Source organism: Centruroides sculpturatus, unplaced genomic scaffold (assembly GCF_000671375.1).
Source record: "Centruroides sculpturatus isolate CEXI.00-Female unplaced genomic scaffold, Cexi_2.0 scaffold399, whole genome shotgun sequence".
Classification (NCBI taxonomy): Eukaryota; Metazoa; Arthropoda; class Arachnida; order Scorpiones; family Buthidae; genus Centruroides; species Centruroides sculpturatus.
This window is the reverse complement of record NW_019384665.1, coordinates 401,879-424,969: the sequence shown is the minus strand read 5'-3', so window position 1 is coordinate 424,969 and position 23,091 is coordinate 401,879. Positions and strand designations below refer to the sequence as shown.

At 28.8% G+C, this 23,091-nt stretch overlaps 1 protein-coding gene across 1 annotated transcript in view; it reads left to right on the top strand.

Moving 5' to 3' along the window:
* Positions 1–22,830, top strand: part of LOC111626628 (corepressor interacting with RBPJ 1-like) — a 41,903-nt gene extending 19,073 nt beyond the window's left edge. Inside the window, exons 6-11 of the mRNA XM_023370074.1 lie at positions 3,606–3,654; positions 6,345–6,447; positions 12,566–12,669; positions 14,604–14,684; positions 16,402–16,564; positions 21,843–22,830. Coding sequence (XP_023225842.1) covers positions 3,606–3,654; positions 6,345–6,447; positions 12,566–12,669; positions 14,604–14,684; positions 16,402–16,564; positions 21,843–22,594 — 1,252 coding nt within the window. The 3' untranslated portion in view covers positions 22,595–22,830. The remainder of the gene's footprint in view (positions 1–3,605; positions 3,655–6,344; positions 6,448–12,565; positions 12,670–14,603; positions 14,685–16,401; positions 16,565–21,842) is intronic.
* The last annotated feature ends 261 nt before the right edge of the window (positions 22,831–23,091 follow it).

Genomic DNA, 23,091 nt, shown 5'->3' with positions numbered 1-23,091 from the left:
CCAATGTGATAGTTTTAGCTCAGGCATGGCCAACATACGGCCCATCTAATGAATTTATGCGGCTTCTGATTAATCTTTCAATATTAGTTACTCAAGTCTGAATAGCTTGATGAAAAATTCTGACGCCTAACAAAAAAAAAAAAAAATCAACAACTCACTGTGTGTTTAGAGTTAACCTGCAATTATAAATCTCTTGAACAGCATAGAATGTTGATAAAGCATGATAATGTGAAAAATGTATCTGTAATCTCTATGTACAATTTAGTCTCTACGGGGTGACACCACAATGAGATCTCGCACCACCTCAAAATTTTCTAGGGCAGCCTCTGGTTCGGCCTGTGGAAAAAGTTTTCTTTCCAATTTGGCCCGGGGGCAAAACTGTTGGCCACCCCTGGGTTAGCTAGACTAATTACCTCACCTTTAACAATAGAATTTTTAGAAGAACACTGACATTTTTGACCTCATTCATGGGCCATTCTCAGACATCGGAAGTCAAAAGTGGAGTGCAATGTCAATGTGTTGGAAGGACAAAGGGATAGATTTAGGTAAAGTAAACAAGTGGGGAAGGCTGGTTACAATGGTGGTGGTTGATGTGACAAAGTGAGGAGATAATGGCAGGCTTGGGGAAGGGAGTCCTTGTCTCTTCTGCTTATGCATTTGTTGGTAAAGGACTGATTGTAAATTTTGCACTCCTCCAAGATACTGGTGTGGGAATGGTGAGAGGTGGTTCATATGATTTTGACCACTTGTCAATCTCTCTCTATGCCAGGAAGTTGTGCATAAGAAGACAAAACTGTTACTGGCCCTCTTCTTTTAATGACATCTTTGTATGCAGTGAGCCTATGAGAGTGACCTATTAACCATATTGAAAATATTAGTGGTCTAAACCTTCCCCTTAAAAATACAGTAATTACTCAAACTTAAAGCATGTTTACAATGATAACTAATACAGGTATCCCTCATACAACACAGTTTTCCTCTAACATTGTTTGAAAATTGGGGATATCCCCATACAACAAGACTTCCAGTTTCACTCACATGAAATCCTCTGTACAAAATTTCACAATTTTTAAGTGTAAACTTCATTATTCGGTATTTTTTTTAATTCAAGTAAGCACACATGTTATCTGAAATTTACCCACAGTATTTAAATATTGAAATTTTGAAATTATTTTGTGCTTTTCGTCAAGTTTACTTTAATAAAAACTGATATGACAAGGAAGGAAAAATTGCACTAATTTTCCTATCAACCAGGTGCTGTTATCATCATTGCTTTCAGACTTTAGCCCTTAAGACTGTCACTGTGTTTTGTTTTTATAGATTAATCTTTATATATGGTAAAGTTTATTTAAATATTTCAGGTAAATGTTGTTAAACTTTTTTTTAGCAATTGTTTGTAAAATGATGAACGAAATATGGCAGTATCTTGGTACTTGAACGATTTGGTATTCAAACACAAATTCTGGTAAAGAAAGTTGCTCAGTGCTTGACTGAACAAACATGATCTGCTAGAGCAAATTTTTGATTAATAACATATTTTTATTTAGTTATCCATAAAAATAAAAAATATGAAAATGTTGCTGATACTTCTGATTAAGATCAACGAAATAGCTGAGATGATGATGATACTTTGTAAAAAGAAAACACCCTTGTTTAACTTAAATGAAAATTAATGCATAATACAGTACTTTCACTAGTGATTGCTAGTTAATTATTGATTAGTAATAAATTATTAATGCTTTAATAAACATATTTTTCCTAGAAAAAAAAATAGTATACTTTTGCTAACTTCTGGAATTGACCCTATGATTTTCATTAGTCCTTTGTTTCATATAGCAGGGATTTGCATAACACAGCACTTTTTCAAAACATAACTACCATGTTATATGAGGGATACCTGTATGATATTAATGTGGCTCTGTAGTAATTAAATTTTTTAAAATTAGGTTACATTATGAACAGATTAGTTTGATAATACAGTAAATAAATTTAATTTTTATTACTTTAAAGTTTGTTTTGAAATTGATTTTATAAGTGAAAATTTACACAATTTCTTGGAAAAATTTTTCATTATCAATATCAATTGAAAAATATAATTGAAAAGATTTCAAGACAGTCTCAGAAACATGAGACAAAAAGTTACTTATTGTTTCATTTATTTAGTTTAGTAGAAAAAAAATTTGTATTTTTCTTATACATAACATCATTTGTGTGCTTGTTCTTTATACTTGATTTTGTTTTTATAACATTAGCCTTATATAAGTGTGTAATAATTACAAATTAAAGAACTTTTTATAATTGAAAGTCAATTTTATTTGTTTTAAGAACTCTTCAATATGCACTCAAATAGAATTGTTGAGTTACTGCAAAAGTCTTCATACAGCTTTGCCTCAGACAGCTAAATAAATGGTTTCAGTTGTCTGATTGTAAGAATATTACGGCTAAGTTTTTCCAGAAATATCTCCATTGTGTTGCCTCTGTTCCTTGGTCTGCTTGGTTCTTGGTCTTGGTCCAGATGGCATGCCAACCTCAGTCATTTTTGAGTATGAGCAATCTGAGGATTCTGAAGCTATACTTGTGTATCTGTTGCAGGATAGCATATGATGCCTGTAAGTCTCCATTGCATTTTTCCAGGCAAGAGGAGGTCCTACAAGGTACTAAAGATTTCTTTAAATTGAATCATGGTTGCACAGGAAATTGTCTCTTTGTTATGATATATAATTACTTATTATCATTGTTAGTACATCTACAACTTAATAAAGTTTCATTTGATTACAAAGCTTATTTCTTGATGCATAACTTTGTTGTTAATGAGTGTAGTTTTTATTTATATTCAATGAATTTAATTATATATATTTTAAAAGTCATCTCATCTTTATTATATTTATTAGTTTGATTTATAAAATATTTATATTTATGCAATAATTTTAATGGCCAGTAATTTTTCAAATTTGTTTGTAAAATTTAATAATCACTTCTTGCAAAGTTTACTTGGTCTATCTATGAAAGGATTATAGAGTAATTTAGAATGAAATTCATTTGCCATAGCTCTGATTTTATTTTATGATTATCAAGAATGCCTGTGAATTAAATGAATTGAACTAATTGGTAAATTAAATAATTTAAATAAAAACTGTACAAAAATAGAAAATTCAACTGTAAATTCATATCTCATTGAAGAGAAGCCATTTTATAAAGTCCTATCTTCTCAGATCTATTATATAAAAGTTATATAATTGTCAGGGTTTGGATATAATGGAGGGTAATGTCGAAGGTAACACAAAGAAAGTGGAGAGAACTAGAAAGCGATGTCCGTTAGACCACAGCACACATTCCAAACTAAACTAACCTGGGCCAGAGTACAATTCCCTTGACGAACATAACAGACCCCACACATAGCAGAGGGGAGGGCGCGACGATCACAAAGACAAAGGTCACATACACAACTTTCTAACAATAATAGACTACAGTTAATATAATTATAGACTACAGTTTTGACAATTTATATTATAAATTGTCAAAACTGTAGTCTATAATTATAATTAATTAAAAAAAAAAGTTTTATTTTAATGAATGTTTAAAAAGTAATTTTTTAATTCTTTCAGCTTTGCTAAAGACAATAAAGATATTAAAGATCAACCATTTGGAATTCCTGTAAGTATTAATCTGTTTATTAAAATAGATTATCTACACAATAAAGCAATGATTCCAATTAGTTTTCATAGTAGACCATTAAATATATTAATATTTTCAATACTAATAAAATTATCATTCTGTAATTTGAATATTTTAATTAATTTATATATACAGTAAACAGTATAGATTGAAACATTCTTTACAGTTAATGATATAATAAAAATATATTAATATCATTTTAATTTTTGTATAAATTCTCTTGTGAACTAGCAAAAGATTTTTTTCTTAATCATAAATCTCTAAAGTATTAATAGTAATTATACAATTACTAGAAATTTCTCTGTCAAGTATAACAGATTCTTTTTATGAGAAAGTAGAGATTGGAGAATTGAGAAGAGTAGAGATTTCAAGAAATTCAAGAAAAGTTGCTAATATTTCTATTTTCTCAAGTCTAATTTGACATGATGCTGTTTCTGCAGCCCTTGATAAAGCCTTTCTTACTTGGTTTTTCTCAAGATGAAGTTTGTGGTTTTCAGTGGTCTCAGTTGTTGCTATTCTTTTAGATCTAGAATTTACTTGACCAATTTTACTCTTAAGCTTTCCTCTAGGCATATTTTTTTTTAGAGGAGAGATAACACTTTCCAAATAATAGGCTTGTTAGATCATTACTTCCAATTGGATAATAGAACATCTTGTGTTCACTATGGAAAGATTTTTGTTAAAAATTTGTTATAGAAGTGACAGAATGTGGCTATCTTGTTTTAAAATTTAAATTTAATAAAGTTAATTGTTTAAAATATGCAATTTGCCAAAACATTTAAAAATGCAACTTAAGAGAGAGTCCCTTGTCAAGCATGAACTAAATGAGGTCACAGATGTCACTGAAACATAAAGTGGTCATTGATCAAAAATTGATAAAACATTTATTCTCTAGTTAATAATCAAAATAATATACAAAATAAGTAGCCTATACTTTCTGTCAGAACATAAAATGAATATAATCCGAATTTCGTCTTGATTGAACAAAAATTGCAGGAGTTAAGGAATTCACAAGATACACACACACACAGAAATTACCCCCAAATTTTTTTGCATTTCTTGATGTTTCAAGGTGTCCTAAGTCCAAAATTGTAAAAATCTTGGTGGTTATTTTTTTGACCAATTTCCATACTTTCCCTCTGTTATATATTACAGCCAGGAAAGTAAAAAAACAGAGTAAGGATTTATTTTTGTCTGAAATCCTAGGGAATTTTGACTACAAAGTACTGGTGGCATCTTACACTAGTAATTATTATATAAATCCAAAAACTACATTAAGCTTATTTTAGAAAGCAAATTAAGTTGATTTATTTATCCATCTTAGCTTAAAATTTACAATGTGAATGTAGGATGAGTCAAAATGTTTTTACATTAAAAAGTGATTAATGAAGTAACTGAAAATTTGGCTTTACAATACTTGTTAATAGAAATATAATTACTGTTTCCTACATCTGTTCTTTTAAGAAAAGAAATGCTATTTGTACATTGTAATAAAAAGTAATATACAGGAAGACCCCACTTAATACTGATTCAATATAACACGGTCTGCTTGATGCCTAGAAAACGTTCAAAATTTACACTGATTCAAATTAATGCAGTATTTCATTGATTTATATATAATACGATTATTCCCAAACATGAACCAGTCAGCAAAAGGTGGCAATTCGTCGTAGCACTGTACTTCCCTTAAATCTATGTTTGTTTTGTGCAATTTTGGAAAAAAATATAACATCATGGATGCCATAGGAAATAGTGACTTTGCTTGGCAAGAATTAACTGATAAATGCATGAACGGAGGAGTGTTGAAGTAGTTATAGCTGATGGTATCCAAGAATTTCCATCGAGAATAGCCTATCACTGTATTGTTAGGTTGACAAAATTATCAACTTAATTGATACAGGAGATGTAGAAATATTGGGGTTACTGCAGGTTTCTGGTAAGAGCCTTACCAACGATGACCTTCAAGAATGGGCAGAACAAGGAATTCATGTAGAGCTGGAAAATAGAGATTCTGAAGACGAAGAACCTAAAAAATTTCTCTACAGTTTTCCTTCGTAAAAGTTTGGGAACAATAACTGAAATTGTTGATCAAATTGTAGCGAACGATCCAGATTTTGATAGGAGTGCCAAAGCAAAACAAGATGCTTTGGATGCGATCTTCTGCTACCAACATTTGCTTAAGGAAAGAAAAAGAAAGTGACCAATGAAACTACATGACTTCATTGCAAAAAACAAGAATTTCAGAAGAGTCAGGAGCTTTGTCACAAAAAATTGACTTTACATTTCTGTGTGCATATGTTTGTGTTATTTAACATATATTATTATGCAAAAATTTATATAAAAATAACTTAAAATTATAGTAAAATGTGCTTATTTTTTGGTTGTGTGTTTCCCTACCCTACACTATGTTAAAATGGACTCGTTTAATGCTGTTTCGCTTAGCACTTTGTCGTCTAGGAACGCATCCCCCGCATTAAGCGGGGTCTTACTGTACTTTTAGTATGATTTCATTCTAAAAACAAATTTAAATTTCTGAATATTTTTATTACAGTGGGACATAAGTTTTATGCACTTTTGCTTTAACAACTTTTCAATAGTATTGATATTTTACAAATTCAATTATTTTATTTAAATAAAATTTTGAGTGATTCTTATTTTGGATATTACAGGTAAGAAATGTACGTTGTATTAAATGTCATCAGTGGGGTCACATCAACACTGATAAGGAATGCCCACTTTTTAATCAAGCTCACAATTCATCTGCAGGAACAAGTAAGATTAAAGTTTTGAATATGTTATGCCTATTTTAAAAAATATTTATTTATTTTAACAATGATTAGTTTATTGTTAATATTTAAGAATAAAAATATATATAAACATAAAATTTGAGCTTTAGTAATTACTTCTGTAAACATTCATGAAACTACAGTTAACTTTGTTGATCTAGCACAGTGTTTTTCAACACATCGACGCATTTGAACCTATAATTAAATTTCTGTAGAAAAATTATGTGATTTAAAGTTTTGTAAACATTCTACTGTCATATTGCTTGCTATTTAACCTAATTATTTTTGTCTATATTTTTTGTGAATTAAAAAAAACAGTATTGTTTTAAGTAAAATTAATAATAAATTTAACATGGCGAACGATTATTTACATGTAATAATAATACAATAAATATAAGTACGACTTTTAAAAAAGAAAAAAATCTTTGCTTCAGTCATTTCTTTTGTTGTTCACACCATCAGCAGTTCATAAAAATCACAAAAACTCACAGAGATGACCATGAATTTTTGTGATTTTTATGAACTGCTGATGGTGCAAACAACGAAAGAAATGACTGAAGCAAAGATTTTTTTCTTTGTTAAAAGTTATTCTTATATTTATTGTATTATTATTAACAGTATTGTTGTTTCTAAACCTGGTCTTATGCACATATATATATGTATCAAAATTATATGATATCTTTTGTTACTACATTATGTATATGTTTATTTGTTATAACAATGAAAACTTGTATAATCAATTTGAAGAGATTTTAATTTTGACATGTACTCTTATTGTTCTTTGGGCTTCTTTTGAAATAATCTATATAGTAACTTTCAAAAAATTTCATAGTACACCTACAATTCTCTCACAGCATACCAGTTGAAAATAACTGATCTAGAATATTCTAAAATTGACTTGTAACATAATTCTTACAAATTTTTATGTTTATGATATCATCTTGCCACTTGCACTGGCTGTTCAGTCTACTTTTGTATTCACGGGAAGAAGTCAGTTACCACTGCATTCTTTTTCTTTTTCTTGTGATTTTTGTATACATTATTAGTGAGCCATTTCATTATTTGTAACTAAGGTGAAAAGTATTGCTTTTACTGTAAGTTTACTTTGCAATTTTTATTGGATTCTGCATGTTTTACCATCATATCTTTGTCAAAAACACAAAGCTTGTGCGATACAAAACTTTAACTTTTTCCAAAAAATAACAGTTACATATGAAGTGGAAAAAGGATTAAAAAATAACTCTGAGATTGCAAAAGTCTTTGGATTTCCATTGAATATACTGTCCACATATCTAAAAAATAAGGACAAAATTTTGAACAGTGTGACTAAACAGAGTGGCAAAGATAAGAAGAGAGTAAGAGGACAGAGAAAACAGATATTGAGGAGTGCATGTTAAAATGGTTTAAACAGGCATGAGACAAAAACATTCCAATAAGTGGACCCCTCCTTAGAGCTAAAATTGAAGAATTTGCTTGAGGGCTAAATAGGGTGGTTTTGAAACCAGCATTGATTGGCTTTATGGTTTAAGGAAAGAAATAACTTTTTTTTTTCAAACTGTTTGTGAGGAAAGTGGAGCTGTTAGGTGATAGGTGGCAAAGTGATTTGGCAGAAATGATTCAAGATAGAGACACCAAAGATGTTTTTAATATTGATGAAACTGGACTGTTTTATAAGTGCACCTCAGACAAAACATTGACTTTCAAGAATGAGTGTTGTAGTGGCAGTAAAGATAGCAAGGAAAGGATAACACTTTTAACCCTGCGTGAGTCGCTAGGAATGGGGCTCTTACTTGAGTCACATGGGTCTTACAGACCCAGTGTTTTTAATATGAAATAATTCAATTTTATCTATCACCTAAAGAAACTACAGTTTCTTAGTTGGATTCTGCGCTTTGTTTTCTATCTAGTGATATAAATTACTTGCGTATTGACAAAATGAATTTATTAATATTTATTTTTATGTAATTCGATACGAAAAACGCAAAAAAATAAACATATCAAATTTCAACTCGCTGTAATTTATCTCCTGTTTCACCGATTGCCATCGGGTTTGTTTGTAAGTGGGGAAGAAATATGACACTTTCAAGCGAAGTGAGTAGAACTTTTGCACTACTGCGAGAAAATTTGTCAACCGACCCCGCGTTACCCCCTACCGCGAAAGTCAATAAACGTTAATTGTTTTATGACTCTATTTTCAACACTTCTTTTCTGAGTTGTAAATCGACTAATTGACAAAGATTTTACTTCATTTTACTCATAAGAATGTTGTCTTTATGATTTAATAGATAGTTTCGTATGATTTTTAGACATAAATTTTATTTTTAATTTTTTATCTGATATAGTCGTGTGTTAGGCTTAACTCGATCACCTATTTTCAAAAATTGACATCGTTCAAAATATTATAGAATCCATCAAAATTATTTGCTTATAGTTTAGTTATAAATGTTTTCTGTGCATGAAAAGAAGCGATCGAAAAAATAATGGGTGGACCATCAAAAATTCGGCAATTTACGACATGCTCTCAATTCTGAAATTTGTTTTCTTCATAATATAAAATTTTTACAAAATAATACTTAAAAAATACATCCATGTCAATACCTGAATGTTATAAAAATGCAATTATCAAAAATTTTGTAATTTTCACAATTTGTATTGTCATAATTTATTTTTGTTTTTTTCTGTCGCGCGTTGCGTATTGCGCGACAACAAAGTCGTAACGCGATTAAACGCAGCGATTTCATTTATAATTACTTAAAATGTAGTTTACGTTCTTGTTTTAGTTTTGTTTTGTTGTTTAGCGATGGAAAATAAATAGATAATAATTGCAGATAACAATTTAAAGTATTTTTATCAGATTAATTTAGATTATTTGATTTTACAATAATGATAGCTATGCGATATGATTGTCGCATAGTTGTAATTTTTCACTTTATATCTAATTAGCTCTCATAATGTTTAGGGGCTAATTAGCTAACATATAGTTCTTTTATTTCGTTTGATCGAGTAAGCATCTTCTCAGAATTGTCTTGTGGGAAATTGACTGCGATAAGAATTAGCCTTTCACTTAAATCAATGTCAGAATGTAAATAAAAGTTAGTTAATCGCCATTTTCATCGTTTTCAGCTCTAATTTCGCTACTTTTCATTTTAATTGACGTTATTTAAACAAATGTTTGTTTTGTCAGGAACATTCAGGAGTAAAATTACCAGAATTACGGCTCTAAAATGAAGAAGATAGCTATTTGTAAGGTTTGCTTACATTCTGACTTTAATCACGTTGATTGGTTCTTCGCGGGAAAATCCAGACCAGATGGTTCTGAAGAAACCTCTCATTCGTTGAACTTAAATCAGTCATAATATAAATTACCAATTAGAGTGTAATAGGCGTAGAAACAAAAATTTTAAAGCCAATTAACAGCAATAACATCTTCCATAGACTTACTATAGAGAGTTGGAGTTTCCCGGGAATATTTATTGCTAGACAGTTTTGAGAACATGCTTACTCGTATATACATTGTGAAACAATATTTAATTAACAATTTATAGCTCAAAACGCGAATAAAACAAGCGAATTTATAGCGATTGTTTACATTTGATTTCCAAGATCATTGCCGAAAGGGGGGAGATATTTCCCGGCAATTTATAGCTAGACTGTTTTCACAAGTTTCCCATTGGTTAGTAAATGTAAAAAAATGCCAACTTGCATCGTCTAATATACGAAGAATCATCATAAGTAATATATAAAAATTATATGATAAAAATAGAATAATAATTAAAATGATTAAAAGTTAATTAGACATTAATTTTGAAAACAATATTATAACAAAAAAAAAACAAAAATATAAATATATAAATAAATAACGATATTATAAAGTATAATAGACACCGCGCGACAACTTCAGCGCGATAAAGTTATTGCGACACTCGCTATCGGCAACGGCGACAAATTAATTGACGTTTTTTTTTACCCCCTCCGTGAGTCGCATGGGTCTGTCAGACCCATGCGACTCACAGAAGGTTAATTGGGACAAAAGTGGATGGGTCTAAAAAAGTTGCTTTGTTAATGATTGCAGCCAACTCATGATGCTTCAAAAATGTTAAAAATAAACCAGTAGAATATCAATTAAATACAAAAGTATGGATGACAAGTGAAATTTTTGAAAGGTGGCTTTTAAAAATTGACAAAAATATTTGGAAAACAAAATCAAAACATCATGTTGTTTATTGACAACTGTAAGTAATATAATACCAATCCTCTGATGGAAAAAAGGGCTGCGGAGTTGGAGTCAGGAGGAATTTCTGGCCAGAGGAGTTGGAGTTGGGAAAAATGTATCAACTCCGACTCCAGCATTTTAAATTTAATTTAGTTTTTTTATTTAAATGAAAGAAAATTTATTTTATATTTATTAACTTTTTAAAATGTTTTTGTATTTTGTTATAATTCATTTATTTTAAATACAAAATGCAACAATTTAATTTATTAAATATGTGTCAATACAGTAGTTTTCTTTGTAGTATTTATGTTTAGTAGTTAAATTATTTTAACCCAATTGAATTTGAATATTTTTGATTCATTCCTTTATTATCCCCGTTCTAAATAAGTACTCTATTTTTTTGAATGATCCAGACTAATTGATCAGAGTATACCTTTTTCTTTTCTGAACAAGGGGCTGAAGTAGCTAATTTTAAATTTTTAGTTGGACTAACTTTTCTGGAAAGGTGAAATTGAAGTGCAAAAGCTGCAGAATAAAGATATGTAGATGTAGAATTTTATCGCTCCCCTTTTTTCCTCTTAGTTAAATATTTGTTAAAAATAAATTTTTTTTATACAAATAATTATTAATGTATGTTAAATATTAAAAATACTAACTATAAAAATATTTGGATAAATACCCTACTTTGAACTCTGAAAGGAGCTCTGCTCCTTTCAGAGTTCAAAGTAGGGTATTTATCCAACTCCCTACGAGTACCTCCTTTGGTAGTAGGGAGTTACCCTACTACCAAAGTAGGGTAACTCCCTACGAGTGCCTCCGCCCCCCATAAAGTGACTTGGTATTTCATTTTGCTGGAGTTGGTCAGCCTACTAAAATTATTAGGAGTTAGAGTTGAGTGTTTTTTTACCGACTCCTCATCCCTGATGGAAAATGTAAAGTTTATGTTTCTTCCCCCAATATGATGTCAGTTCTCCAACTGATGAATACAGAGTAATTAAAAATTAAAGCACCACTATTGATGCCTTGTTCAAACCACTTACACTGACAAAAACAATAAGATCAACCTGCTACATGCTGTTTTAATGCATAACAATTCTTGTGATCAAGTGAAACTCATGACCACAGCCAACTTCTTTCAAAAATTTTGCCATTTAGAAGCTGAAAATATACTGTAAATGATGATGATGAAGAGATTGTACTTGTTGTGGATACCTGGGAAGATGTAGGACAAAGTACAGGCATTTCTTTTGAGTGCCACGTTAACATGGACAGCAATGTGGCAGTTTGTGGAGAACTTAGATACCAAAATTTTGGCTGATGTGCTGAAAATCAAAAATAATAGTCCATCTTCAGATGAAGAAGGGGAACAACTAACAACTAGAAGAGCTTTCTGAGAAACCAGTTCCATCAGCAGTGCAGGTCAAGGAGCACATTCAAGAATTATGATGGTTTGTTGAAGGACAACATGTGATGTCATTTTTAAATCACATAATAAACATGGAGAGTACATTACAACTTAATTGAAAAACTTCAAAAACAGTTGAAAATGTCAAGCTTTTTTAAAAATGTATAAATAGCCTACATTGTAATAATGTAAGAAGTCTTTAATAAATTGTTATTAACTATTTGTTCCAGAAATGATTTTTGAAGTTATTTTTACTACCCATACTAAAACTTATTTAATTTAAAATTTTTGTTGGTCCCTTCATCTTTGAATTAGTGAAGTTTGACTGTGTGTGTGTGGGTGTATACTGTATATATATATAATATAATATAATTCACATTTCTTAAATATTTAAATAATTTAGCTTTTATAATCTGTGTATATTATTGCTATTTCAAATAATTGATTCTTTCAATAAGCAGCAAATTAATAATAATAAATTTGCAGCCTCAATGGATCCACTTGAATTGATGAAACAAATGAATGAAGATGGATTATCTTTAAAACAACATATTTTAGGACATCAGTTAGATCCAATTCAAAATAATCAGGTTTATTATTATTATTATTATTATTGCTATTATTGTAATTCTGACATTTTTAAACATAAATAATATGAATGTTTAAATATCTGTCTATCATAAATAAAAATTATAGGTATCCCTCATACAACGAGGCCCTTGTACAACAAAGTTTTTGGTATAACACAGTTTTGGAAATCCGTCTTAAAAAATTTCACAATTTTTAAGTATAAACTCCATTATTCATTACTTTTTTTTTATTCAATAAGCACACATGTTGTCTCAAATTTGCCCATGTATTTTAGAATATTGAAATTTTCGATTTGTTTTGTGTCTTTCATCAGGTTTACTTTAATGAAAACTGATAGTTCAATTTTTTTTCTCTTCCTTGTCCTAGCTTTCTTATCAACCAGGTGTCATGTTGCTTTAAGAGTAACCTTTAACACTGTTACTGTGTGTTTTTTTTTTTTTTTTATAAATTAATCTTTGTATTTGGTAAAGTTTATTTAAACATTTTTAGGTAAGTGTTGTTAAACTTTTTGTAACTATAGGTATTTATTAATTCATTCATAAAAATGATGAACGAACAGTGGTATATCAGTATTAGAACAGTTCCCAACTTCAACAACTTGGTATTTGAACACAAATTCTGGAAAAACATCACTTGGTACTTGATTAAACACACACACTCTCTAGAACAAATTTTTAGTTAATAACGTATTATTATCAAGTCAGTTACATTTTTTCTTATTTATTTTTGCTTTTAAGTACATAGGGAATAGAAAATTTAATTGTTTTGTTAATATCTTTTAAGAATAATATAACATATTTTATATTCCAGTTTGTATTGTGAAGCTTAAATTTTTCTGCTTTTTTAAGTACATGATCTTTTGAGCAATTTCTGATTTGTTTTAAAAAAAATAAATTATTGCTGTACTTCATACAAAGTACGTTTTCGGCTTTTAGTCCTTTATCAGTGTCTAATTTGGCACATCTATAAATTACACAGTAATTTTAAACTGACATTTTAAAAATTATAAATTTTACATTATCATTTATAAAATTTTTGCAATTTAATGAACAAATGCCCTTATTTTGTACTTTAAAAAATTTATTGTTACAAAGTTTCTCTCATTTAATATTGAATATTTAGATTTAACTTTTTTCTTTTTGAACAATGACAAGAAACTTTTTTTAATCACCAAACTTTAAAGTAATCACAAACCTTCAGCTTCACCAGCAATTCTTTTTTTATGTAAATGAAAGAATTGCTGATAAAACCAAAGGTTTATGACTACATTAAAGTTTGGTGATTAAAAGTTTCTAGTCATTGTCAAGAAAGAGAAAATACAAGAGAATTAATATATAAATCCTGTTAGAAAGATTACTTTATTTTGGAGATGACTAATCTAACATAACTTAACCATCTAGGATATTATTAATAAATCCATTTTTTGAGCTGCTCACTTGCCAAATTTATTAACTCCACAAAACAAAAAGTATAAAAATTGATAATATAAACTATTTTTTTTAATTCCGTTTAAACATTAAATTCAAATAAACATTGCAGAATGTATTTTTATATATCATTATATTAAAGCTATTTTTTAATATAATGATATGTAAAATTTGTTACACAAAAAATTTGAAAATAATAATAATTATATTAAGGATTTACAAATGGAGTTAGTTGATTTGGCCTATTTATAAGTGATGTAGTATGAAAGCAATAATAAATGCATGCATTAATGCACATATAAATATATTTGACTATATTTAATTTTTATATTTTATTTATTAAATTTAGATGATAAATATATTTATTTAAATTTTAATTCTATTTTCAATATGAAATTTAAATATTTATTTTCATAAAACATTTTATATTGTATAATAAAAATTTTTAATTAATATTTTTAGGACTGTTAATTGTTATTTATTTTATTTTACATTATGATATGTAGCAATTTTTAACAAGTGATGAAGAAGATCCTGAAATGGAATTTTTAAAGTCATTGTCTACAAAACAAAAAAAAAAGCTTCTCAGGTTAGCATTTTTTTATTAATTAGTTCAATAATAATTTCAATCAATATCACTTTAATATTTTAATTAGATACTTGTAAATATGAAGTCTCTTATATTATTGCTAATTATTATTGTATATAAATTTACAATCAAATTTAACAGAAGCTATAAATTTACTTGAGATTTAAGGTTAGAATCTTAGATATGAAGTAAATTTTTTTGACTTCTATTAGTTTTCAATACACAGTCATTAAGAATTATGTATGTGTGTACTGAAATAATTTTAATTTTTTATAAGAAATTTTAAATGTGTTTTTATAATCAAATATTAATTTTAGAATTTAGTACTGTAAACCTCAGTGTAAAGACCATACTTTGTACAATTTCCAAGTTAAGATTAACAAAAAAATAAAAGTGACAACTTCTTTGTCACTTAACTTAAATATTATTAAAAAATAATGATATTTATTTATATTAGGAAATTTGTTGCATTATTACTTGTATATATATATTTTTAAATTTGTCATGTTATCAAATTTTACACAATAAAAATAACAGGGCTTATGGAAAAAATAGAATAAGGAACAAAAACCTCAAAATCTAAATAGCCTCTCTTCAATATTAAACTTTTGCTTTGTTTTGTTTACTCTTGAATTCTTGTATAACAAACTAACTGAATAAATATACTATGAATAAACACACCTTTAATAATCCAGCAAATAAAAATTAATAAAATAAAAACGTTTTTGACCGTTTCTTAACAATCATCTTCAGTTAACATATCACAGAATAAAATCGAACACAAAAAAGAACGTAAATACAAAATTAAAAATATAAATAACAGAAAAGTAGCTGCGGTGGATAAAATAAACGAAAAAATAGAAATTAAGCCGAAAAATGTCCCTTAATAAAAGTAAAATAAATAAAATTATTAATTCTTGTAAAAGGATCGCCGTGTGGTAGGTAAAGAGTCCACATCTTTATGGTTGATGCAACCAGTTTTCTTGTGTGCCTTAAAGATCTCCTTAGAGATGCGGACTCTTTACCTATCGCATGGCAATCCTTTTACAAGAATTAATGACTTTATTTATTTTATTTTTTATTAAGAGACATTTTTCGGCTTAATTTCTATTTTTTCGTTTATTTTATCCACCACAGCTACTTTTCCATTATTTATATTTTTAATTTCATATTCATGTTCTTTTTTGTGTTCAATTTTATTCTATGATATGTTAACTGAAGAAGATCATTAAGAAACGGTCAAAAACGTTTTTATTTTATTAATTTTTATTTGCTGGATTATTAAAGGTGTGTTTATTTGTAGTATATTTATCCAGTTAGTTCGTTATATAAGTATACCAATGGCTACACCGGCCAAACTGTATAAGAAACTGACCCTTAAGTTATGTAAGGCAAGGGCTAAGTTTGATTTTCTTTCTCAATGCCATCTCAATAGTGCATTTCCAATGTCTATTTATTGCATATGATTACCGACGGGATGTAATTCACTAATCCTAAAATTGAGACAGCTGTGCCTCAGAAAGGCTATTAGGAATACAAGATGCCAAACGTACACTCTTTTGTACAAGCTGATAAAAATGGAGAACTACCTTTATGAACAGGACCCACAACTCCTAGCGATTGTGAATAAAAGTGTTGTTAAGTTGACACAGAATGTTGAAAGAAATTTAAAACGCAATTACATCAAGAAACTAAGATGGATATTCCGAATGCAGAATATTAAACCAAACATAGGCAGAAACACCCATATCATGGCATGGGATAACATCATATCCCCACAATGCATTTTAGAAGCCTTGGATTACGGTCCTCTTTATGCTCTGACCCTTTTGCCAATACCAGAGACCTACATACCGGATATTGAATTGGTCATTAAAGGCATGAGCGAAATGAGCCATGATTTTGTTTATTGGAAAACCAAATTCTGAACGACGAAAGAAGTAACAAGCAATGTGTGGAACACACAAGTTTTGAAACATGATAAAGAAATCACAACAATGGTTACAACAAAATAACATAGTCCTGATGAAGGCTGACAAATCGAAAGGAGTGGTATTGCTAAAACATTCAGCCTACAACGAGAAATTACAAGCACTGAATGTCAACCAGCAACTGTCCATTTTTTAGAAACCCTACGGCAAAGAGTTAAAAAGTTCACATCCACTCTTTTAGCACGACTCTTACATATGCAAAACTCCATGGTCCATGCACCAAGAGCACCAAGAATATTTGCTTTTGCCAAAACACACAAACCAGGATACCAGATATGCCCTGTAATCGAGAAATGTAACTCTCCAACTTTCTTAATTGAAAAACAACTGGTCAAATTCTTCCAATCTAAAGCTCATCACCATCCACTCTCGATTAACAACTCACTACAACTCATAGAGGATCTCAAAAGCATTTCTCTAATGGACAATGAATATATGACAGTCTTGGACTTTAAGTTGATGTATCCATCGATAAAATTATCTTCTTGCTTCTTCACAATAAGAGATTTTTTATTTGCCAATGTTGAAAATGCGCAACATCATCACAATCAAATACTGGAATGTGCACACCTGGTTTATTATACATCGTTTTTTGAATTTGAGAACAAGTTATATTTGCAAGGAAGAGGCGTACCGATGGGTAGTCCCACATTGGCGATTCTTTGTGAGTTGGTCTTACGGCAACTCAAAAACAAAATTCTACCAAAGTTTCAACATATTATTGTTTTGTACTCCAGATACGTCGACGATATATTCATCTTGTGGCAAAGAAAACCTAACCTACAGCAGTTTTTGGATATGATCAATAATAACCCTTACGGTTTGTTACTACAAGTGGACCAGGAGAGTGAAAGTATTGTAAATTTCTTGGACATTTCCATCATTTGCATACAAGGAGAGATCTGGACCAGCATATACAAAAAACCATGCTTTCAACCCACTTTAATTCCGCATAATTCGATCGATCCACATCACATCAAATTAGTGGCCTTTAGATCCTGGATAAAAAGAGCTTATACGCATTGTACAGGCATAAAGGACAAGATAGTGGAGCTAAAATATATTCTAAGGCTTGCAGAACAACAGGGATACCAAAAAGAAATCATCGAGAAACTTATCACAACCTTCCAAACAACTAAACATTGGCATCTCACGGTAGACTATAGACAAAGGATGGTTTTAAATTATGTCCCGTTTTTGAGACAAATACATAATGAAACGGCCAGGGCTAATAATTTCTAGTGATATATCGACACAATCCTACAGTTTTCAAACTATTAAGAAACAATAAGAAGCGATATGACTGGAAATCTGCATCAGGGATCTATTCTATACCATTACACGATCGGCGTTTTGATTTGCAACGTATCAAAGAGCATACGATTAATAAGAACCTTGACAACACCATGCTATCGGCTTACGCAACATAACAGGACATTCAAGTCCATTGGGATAATGTGGAAATAATTAAACCTACAACAAATTTACACACAATGAAATATCTAGAGAAATTGGAGATCTTTAAGGCACACAAGAAAACTGGTTGCATCAACCATAGAGATGCGGACTCTTTACCTACCGCATGGTGATTCCTTTTACAAGAATTAATGACTTTATTTATTTTATTTTTATTAAGGGACATTTTTTGGCTTAATTTCTATTTTTTCGTTTATTTTATCCACTGCAGCTACTTTTCTGTTATTTATATTTTTAATTTTGTATTTACGTTCTTTTTTTGTGTTCGATTTTATTCTATGATATGTTAACTGAAGAAGATCATTAAGAAATGGTCGAAAACATTTTTATTTTATTAATTTTTATTTGCTGGATTATTGAAGATGTGTTTATTCGTACTACTTGAATTCTTTATTTTATTCACGTTTGAGATCTGTAATTATATAATTTTATTAAGGAAAGTTCCAAATCTTTGGAGAGAACTGTATGAGACAGAGCAACATGTCAGTAAACTGGGGTAAGAGAGAGATGAAGTATATATTTTGTATTCTCTTCTGTGGGTCATTATGTTCAGCTGGGCAGCATTTATCTAGTATTATTTGATATGTGAAGTGTTAGGATTGAGGAACAATCTTATGGAAATTTTTATTAAGTTAATTTAATATTTGAATTTAAAAGTATCTGGAACATAGAATGTGAAACAGAAACATGAGAGAAGAAGATATGAATCAGATGTTCAGTGGAATGAATATTTTGGTTTTGGAATGTCAGTAAAATAGAATGTTTCCAGAAGTTTCTAAATCAAACATTTAGAGAATTGTATTGTCTGGTTTTGAGAAAGAACAGAGAAACTTTTTCTTCTGATTTAAGAAATTTTGGAAATAGATTCCAAGCGGTGTTGAACAGTAGATTGGGTGCAGTAATCCAATGTTCAAATCAAACATGAAATTTACTGTAGTTCACCCATGTGACCTTTTTATTTCCAAAGATAAAAGAAACACTGAAAGGAACACACTTTGATGATATTGATTATATTCAGAGTAAAATGAATAAAATATTCAGAACATGTCTAGAGGCATATTTACAAGAACAGTTCTAAAACTGTTTTGCTATTGATGAGGCACACTAGCATTGGTATATTGTTTCTGTATAATATAAAAATACTAATTATTTTTTTTCTTTATCATAAAATATCAATTATACGATTATTNGATTGTGTAAGTAAGAGTGGAAATTTAAGATTTGTTTTAATTTTTCACATTATTTAGTTTTGTTTTATTTATTGTTTTATATTTTTTGTGTGCTCTATTTCTTGTGTGAGAAGGAAGGGGCCCGGTAAGAAAAAAATGTCTAGGGCCCGAAAGTGGGTTAATCCGGCCCTGCTGACAAATGATGAGTATGGTAATGTATGCGTTGGAACAAAAAGCAGTGATCATTGGTCAGTTTCAGGTAGTGATAGGTAGAATAAATGAAGGACACTATTAAACATGACATAAAAAATACCAAACAAGTTCCAAAACAGAACTACTGTAAAGGGCATTCTGCAGAAAAGTACTCAAAAGCTCTGGAACTGTTGAGTCTGATGAATGCAACCAATGATGTAGCTTGTTCAAGTTGAAACAATGTCATTGGCTTGCTCATCCAGCTGTATTAAAGCTGCTTTATTAGAAAATGTGACCTTTGTTGTAACTATCTCTCAAAATTTAGGTATACATTATTCACTTTGCTCTTTACTACCTCTATGGTAAACTTTTAAAATTTAGTTAAAAATTATTTCAAAGTATTTGCCAATATATAAATGAATATGGAAATTTTCTTAAAGATCTTTCCCATAATTTCAATTCTGTCAGATTAAAATCAAATCGTTAATTAACTACACACATCTAAAAGAAATCTGATGAAAATATTTACAGTTACACAAAATATATTAAGTTTTAATTTTAAACAAAGATGGTTTTTCATTTAGCATACAAATGGGAAAATCCTTGTTATCAATAACCAAGCTAAGCTATATACAGACTTTAAGCTTCATAAGTGTTAATTATATTAGTGTATTTGGAGAAAATATTGCTGTAAAAATCAGCAATATTTTTGGAGGAAAAATCTTAATTCTCTAATTTAAATCAGATTATTTCACATTAAAGAAACTTTTGATTCTAATGTCCATTGCAATAGCTAATAAAACTTCACTATTTTCTCTATGATTAAAATAGTATCTGATCAACTTTATTTAGAATATATAATTCACATAAACTTAAAATATTTGTTTTATTAGTTAAATATGTGTGTATTTACTCAGAACTAACTAACTTTCCTTTCTTGAACATAATTGTCCATATGCAATGTCAATTTTGGATATACAATTGAAAATATTTCTATTAATTTATAACATTTTTGTAGTATATATTTTTCTTTTTGCATGCACACAGAAAGCTTAGAATTAATAATTAGATGTTAGATTATCTTAATTTGAATTCTTCATTTACAGATATTATTTGTATAGTATTAAAAGTTTAAAATTTTTTTAAATGGCAGTGAAAATGTTACTGTGCTTGGATCTATCTTTGTTTGAAAATTGTGAATTGTAACACAATAATTTGTTTGAAATCATTTTATCTATTTACTTCAAGATGTCCAAGATTTATCTATTTACTTCAATATTTGACTACAGTACAGTTCTGTTTATCTTTCTGTCTTGTAAATGTTATGTATATTAATGTTAATTATTGCAAGTTTTATGTCATTTTTTCAATAATTCAAAAAAGTTTTTAAATAAGTATTGTTTAATTTATACTTGGAATTACAGTTCACATTTTATGCTATATCTTTTAATTAATATAGGAAGCTTTCATTTTTAACTAAAGTAATAAATATAATGAATTATATTATATAGGATTAATCATATTTTATTACACAATTTTTTTATTATTTTACAAAAAGAATATTTATAGGATTGCATCATAACATATATTTGGGTAACATAAATATTCTATTGGTGTAAGTATTTAATGGCATCATAAAGAAAAATTATATCAGATATGTATTTTAGTAAATGGCACTTTCACAGTTTTATTTTTAGCTTCATGTCAATGTAAGAAAATTAATTATCATATCTTTAATCATTGCTAACCTGAAGAAATTAAAGAATGGCCATTAAGAACGATCATCATAAATAATATAGTAATAGTGGAAACTATTGTGATAACTAAGGAATGCCAGTAAAAATACTTGTTGCTGTTACTGTTTTCATTGTTAATCTTTATTATAGGATGATAAAATAAAAAATTTATTTACAAGGAGTAGACTTGGCAATGCCAACTAGTCGTCTTGTTGCAAATAAAATTTTTAATGACTAGACATGCTAAGAATAAGAGATAATGTTTAGGAATTCTTTTAAGTACCAATGTTATCTCTTGATTCTGTAGTAAGTAAAAGTTTAAGTATTTTTTGTTACATGTAACAAAGGAAAAAGCAAGTATAAATGGCTCACATCATTGTCAAGGTTGCTACTCATAAGTAAACCTTTTTGATAATCTGGTTTAAAATATATTTAACAATTTCCTGAAAAAAAAATGTATATATATATATAGATATATATATCAAATTTTTGAAATATGACTTTACTGAATTAACTAACATTCTAATTGTATTTCTTTTTATATTAGTATTATATTAAATGATATTTAAGAAAAAATTTTAATTATTTACAGAAAAGAAGGCTAAGAAACTAAAGAATAAGCATAAAAAGTCTATAAGTAGCAATAGTAGTAGTAGCAGTAATAGTAGCAGTACTTGTGATACTTGTGATAGCAGTAGTTCTTTGGATTCAGAATCAAATTCAGATAGTGATGTCTCTCCTAAGCAAAGCAAAACAAAATCATCCAGAAAAAATAAGGAAAAATGTAACAGTGACTCAGAAAATTCAGATATAAAAATATCTAATAGATATAATGAACGAAACTGTACTTATGAAGATGATATTAAATATAAAACTAATGGACTAGATTATGAAGAAGAAAGAACTATGGAATCATCTAAACACAAAAGCAACAATTTAAGTTACGAGGAAGAACAAAGAAATAGAGAAACTTCAAGACATAGAAATATAGATCAAAATTATGATGAAGGAAGAAGAAGAAAAGAGTTCAGATATAGAAATAATGATGCAAGTTATGAAGAAGAAAGAAGTTTAGAAATGCCAGGACGAAGGAGTTCCCGTGAAGAGAATTGGAGAGAAAGCCGGAGGGAAGACTCTCACTATGAGAGTCGTCATTCACGGTCACCCACTTACAGAGAGCGATCGTCAGAGAAAAGATTTTATAGGGATGATGATAATAACATGAGAGACTATTACAAAAGGTCTGAAAATTATAGAAGAAATTATCATGAAGAAAGAGACCATAGACATTATAAAAATGATAACAGAAGACCAGAATTTTCAAGATACAATGAAAGATATTGATGGTTTGGGTAATATGTCTGAACACAAAAAATGTACAGCATAATCACACACAAAATATCATCATGTGTTTATTGTTTTTATTTTCTATAATTTCTATGTTTTAGGATTGTAATAACAAAAATATTTTTTTTATTTATCAAATTTTTCAAAAAAAAATGTATTATTACATTTTAGATACTTCATGGAAAGTATTGTGACAGTTAAAGAATGAAAGTAAAAGTAAAACTATTACTATATTTTTTTTATTGATTGATTTATTAATGCGGGTTAAAAGTATTCATTTTATTTACTATAAATTGGGGAATAACAAAAAAAATTTCTACACACAATCAGCATCTCATATAATTCCCACTATAAAAAAATTAATTAATTCTATAATTTCAAAAACATTTTATACCAAGAAAGATTATTTTTACTTGGAGTATCCTAATGTTGATACAGAGCATAATAGTTGATTCATATCAACCATTGCAGCATGAATAATTCTAAATAATGTA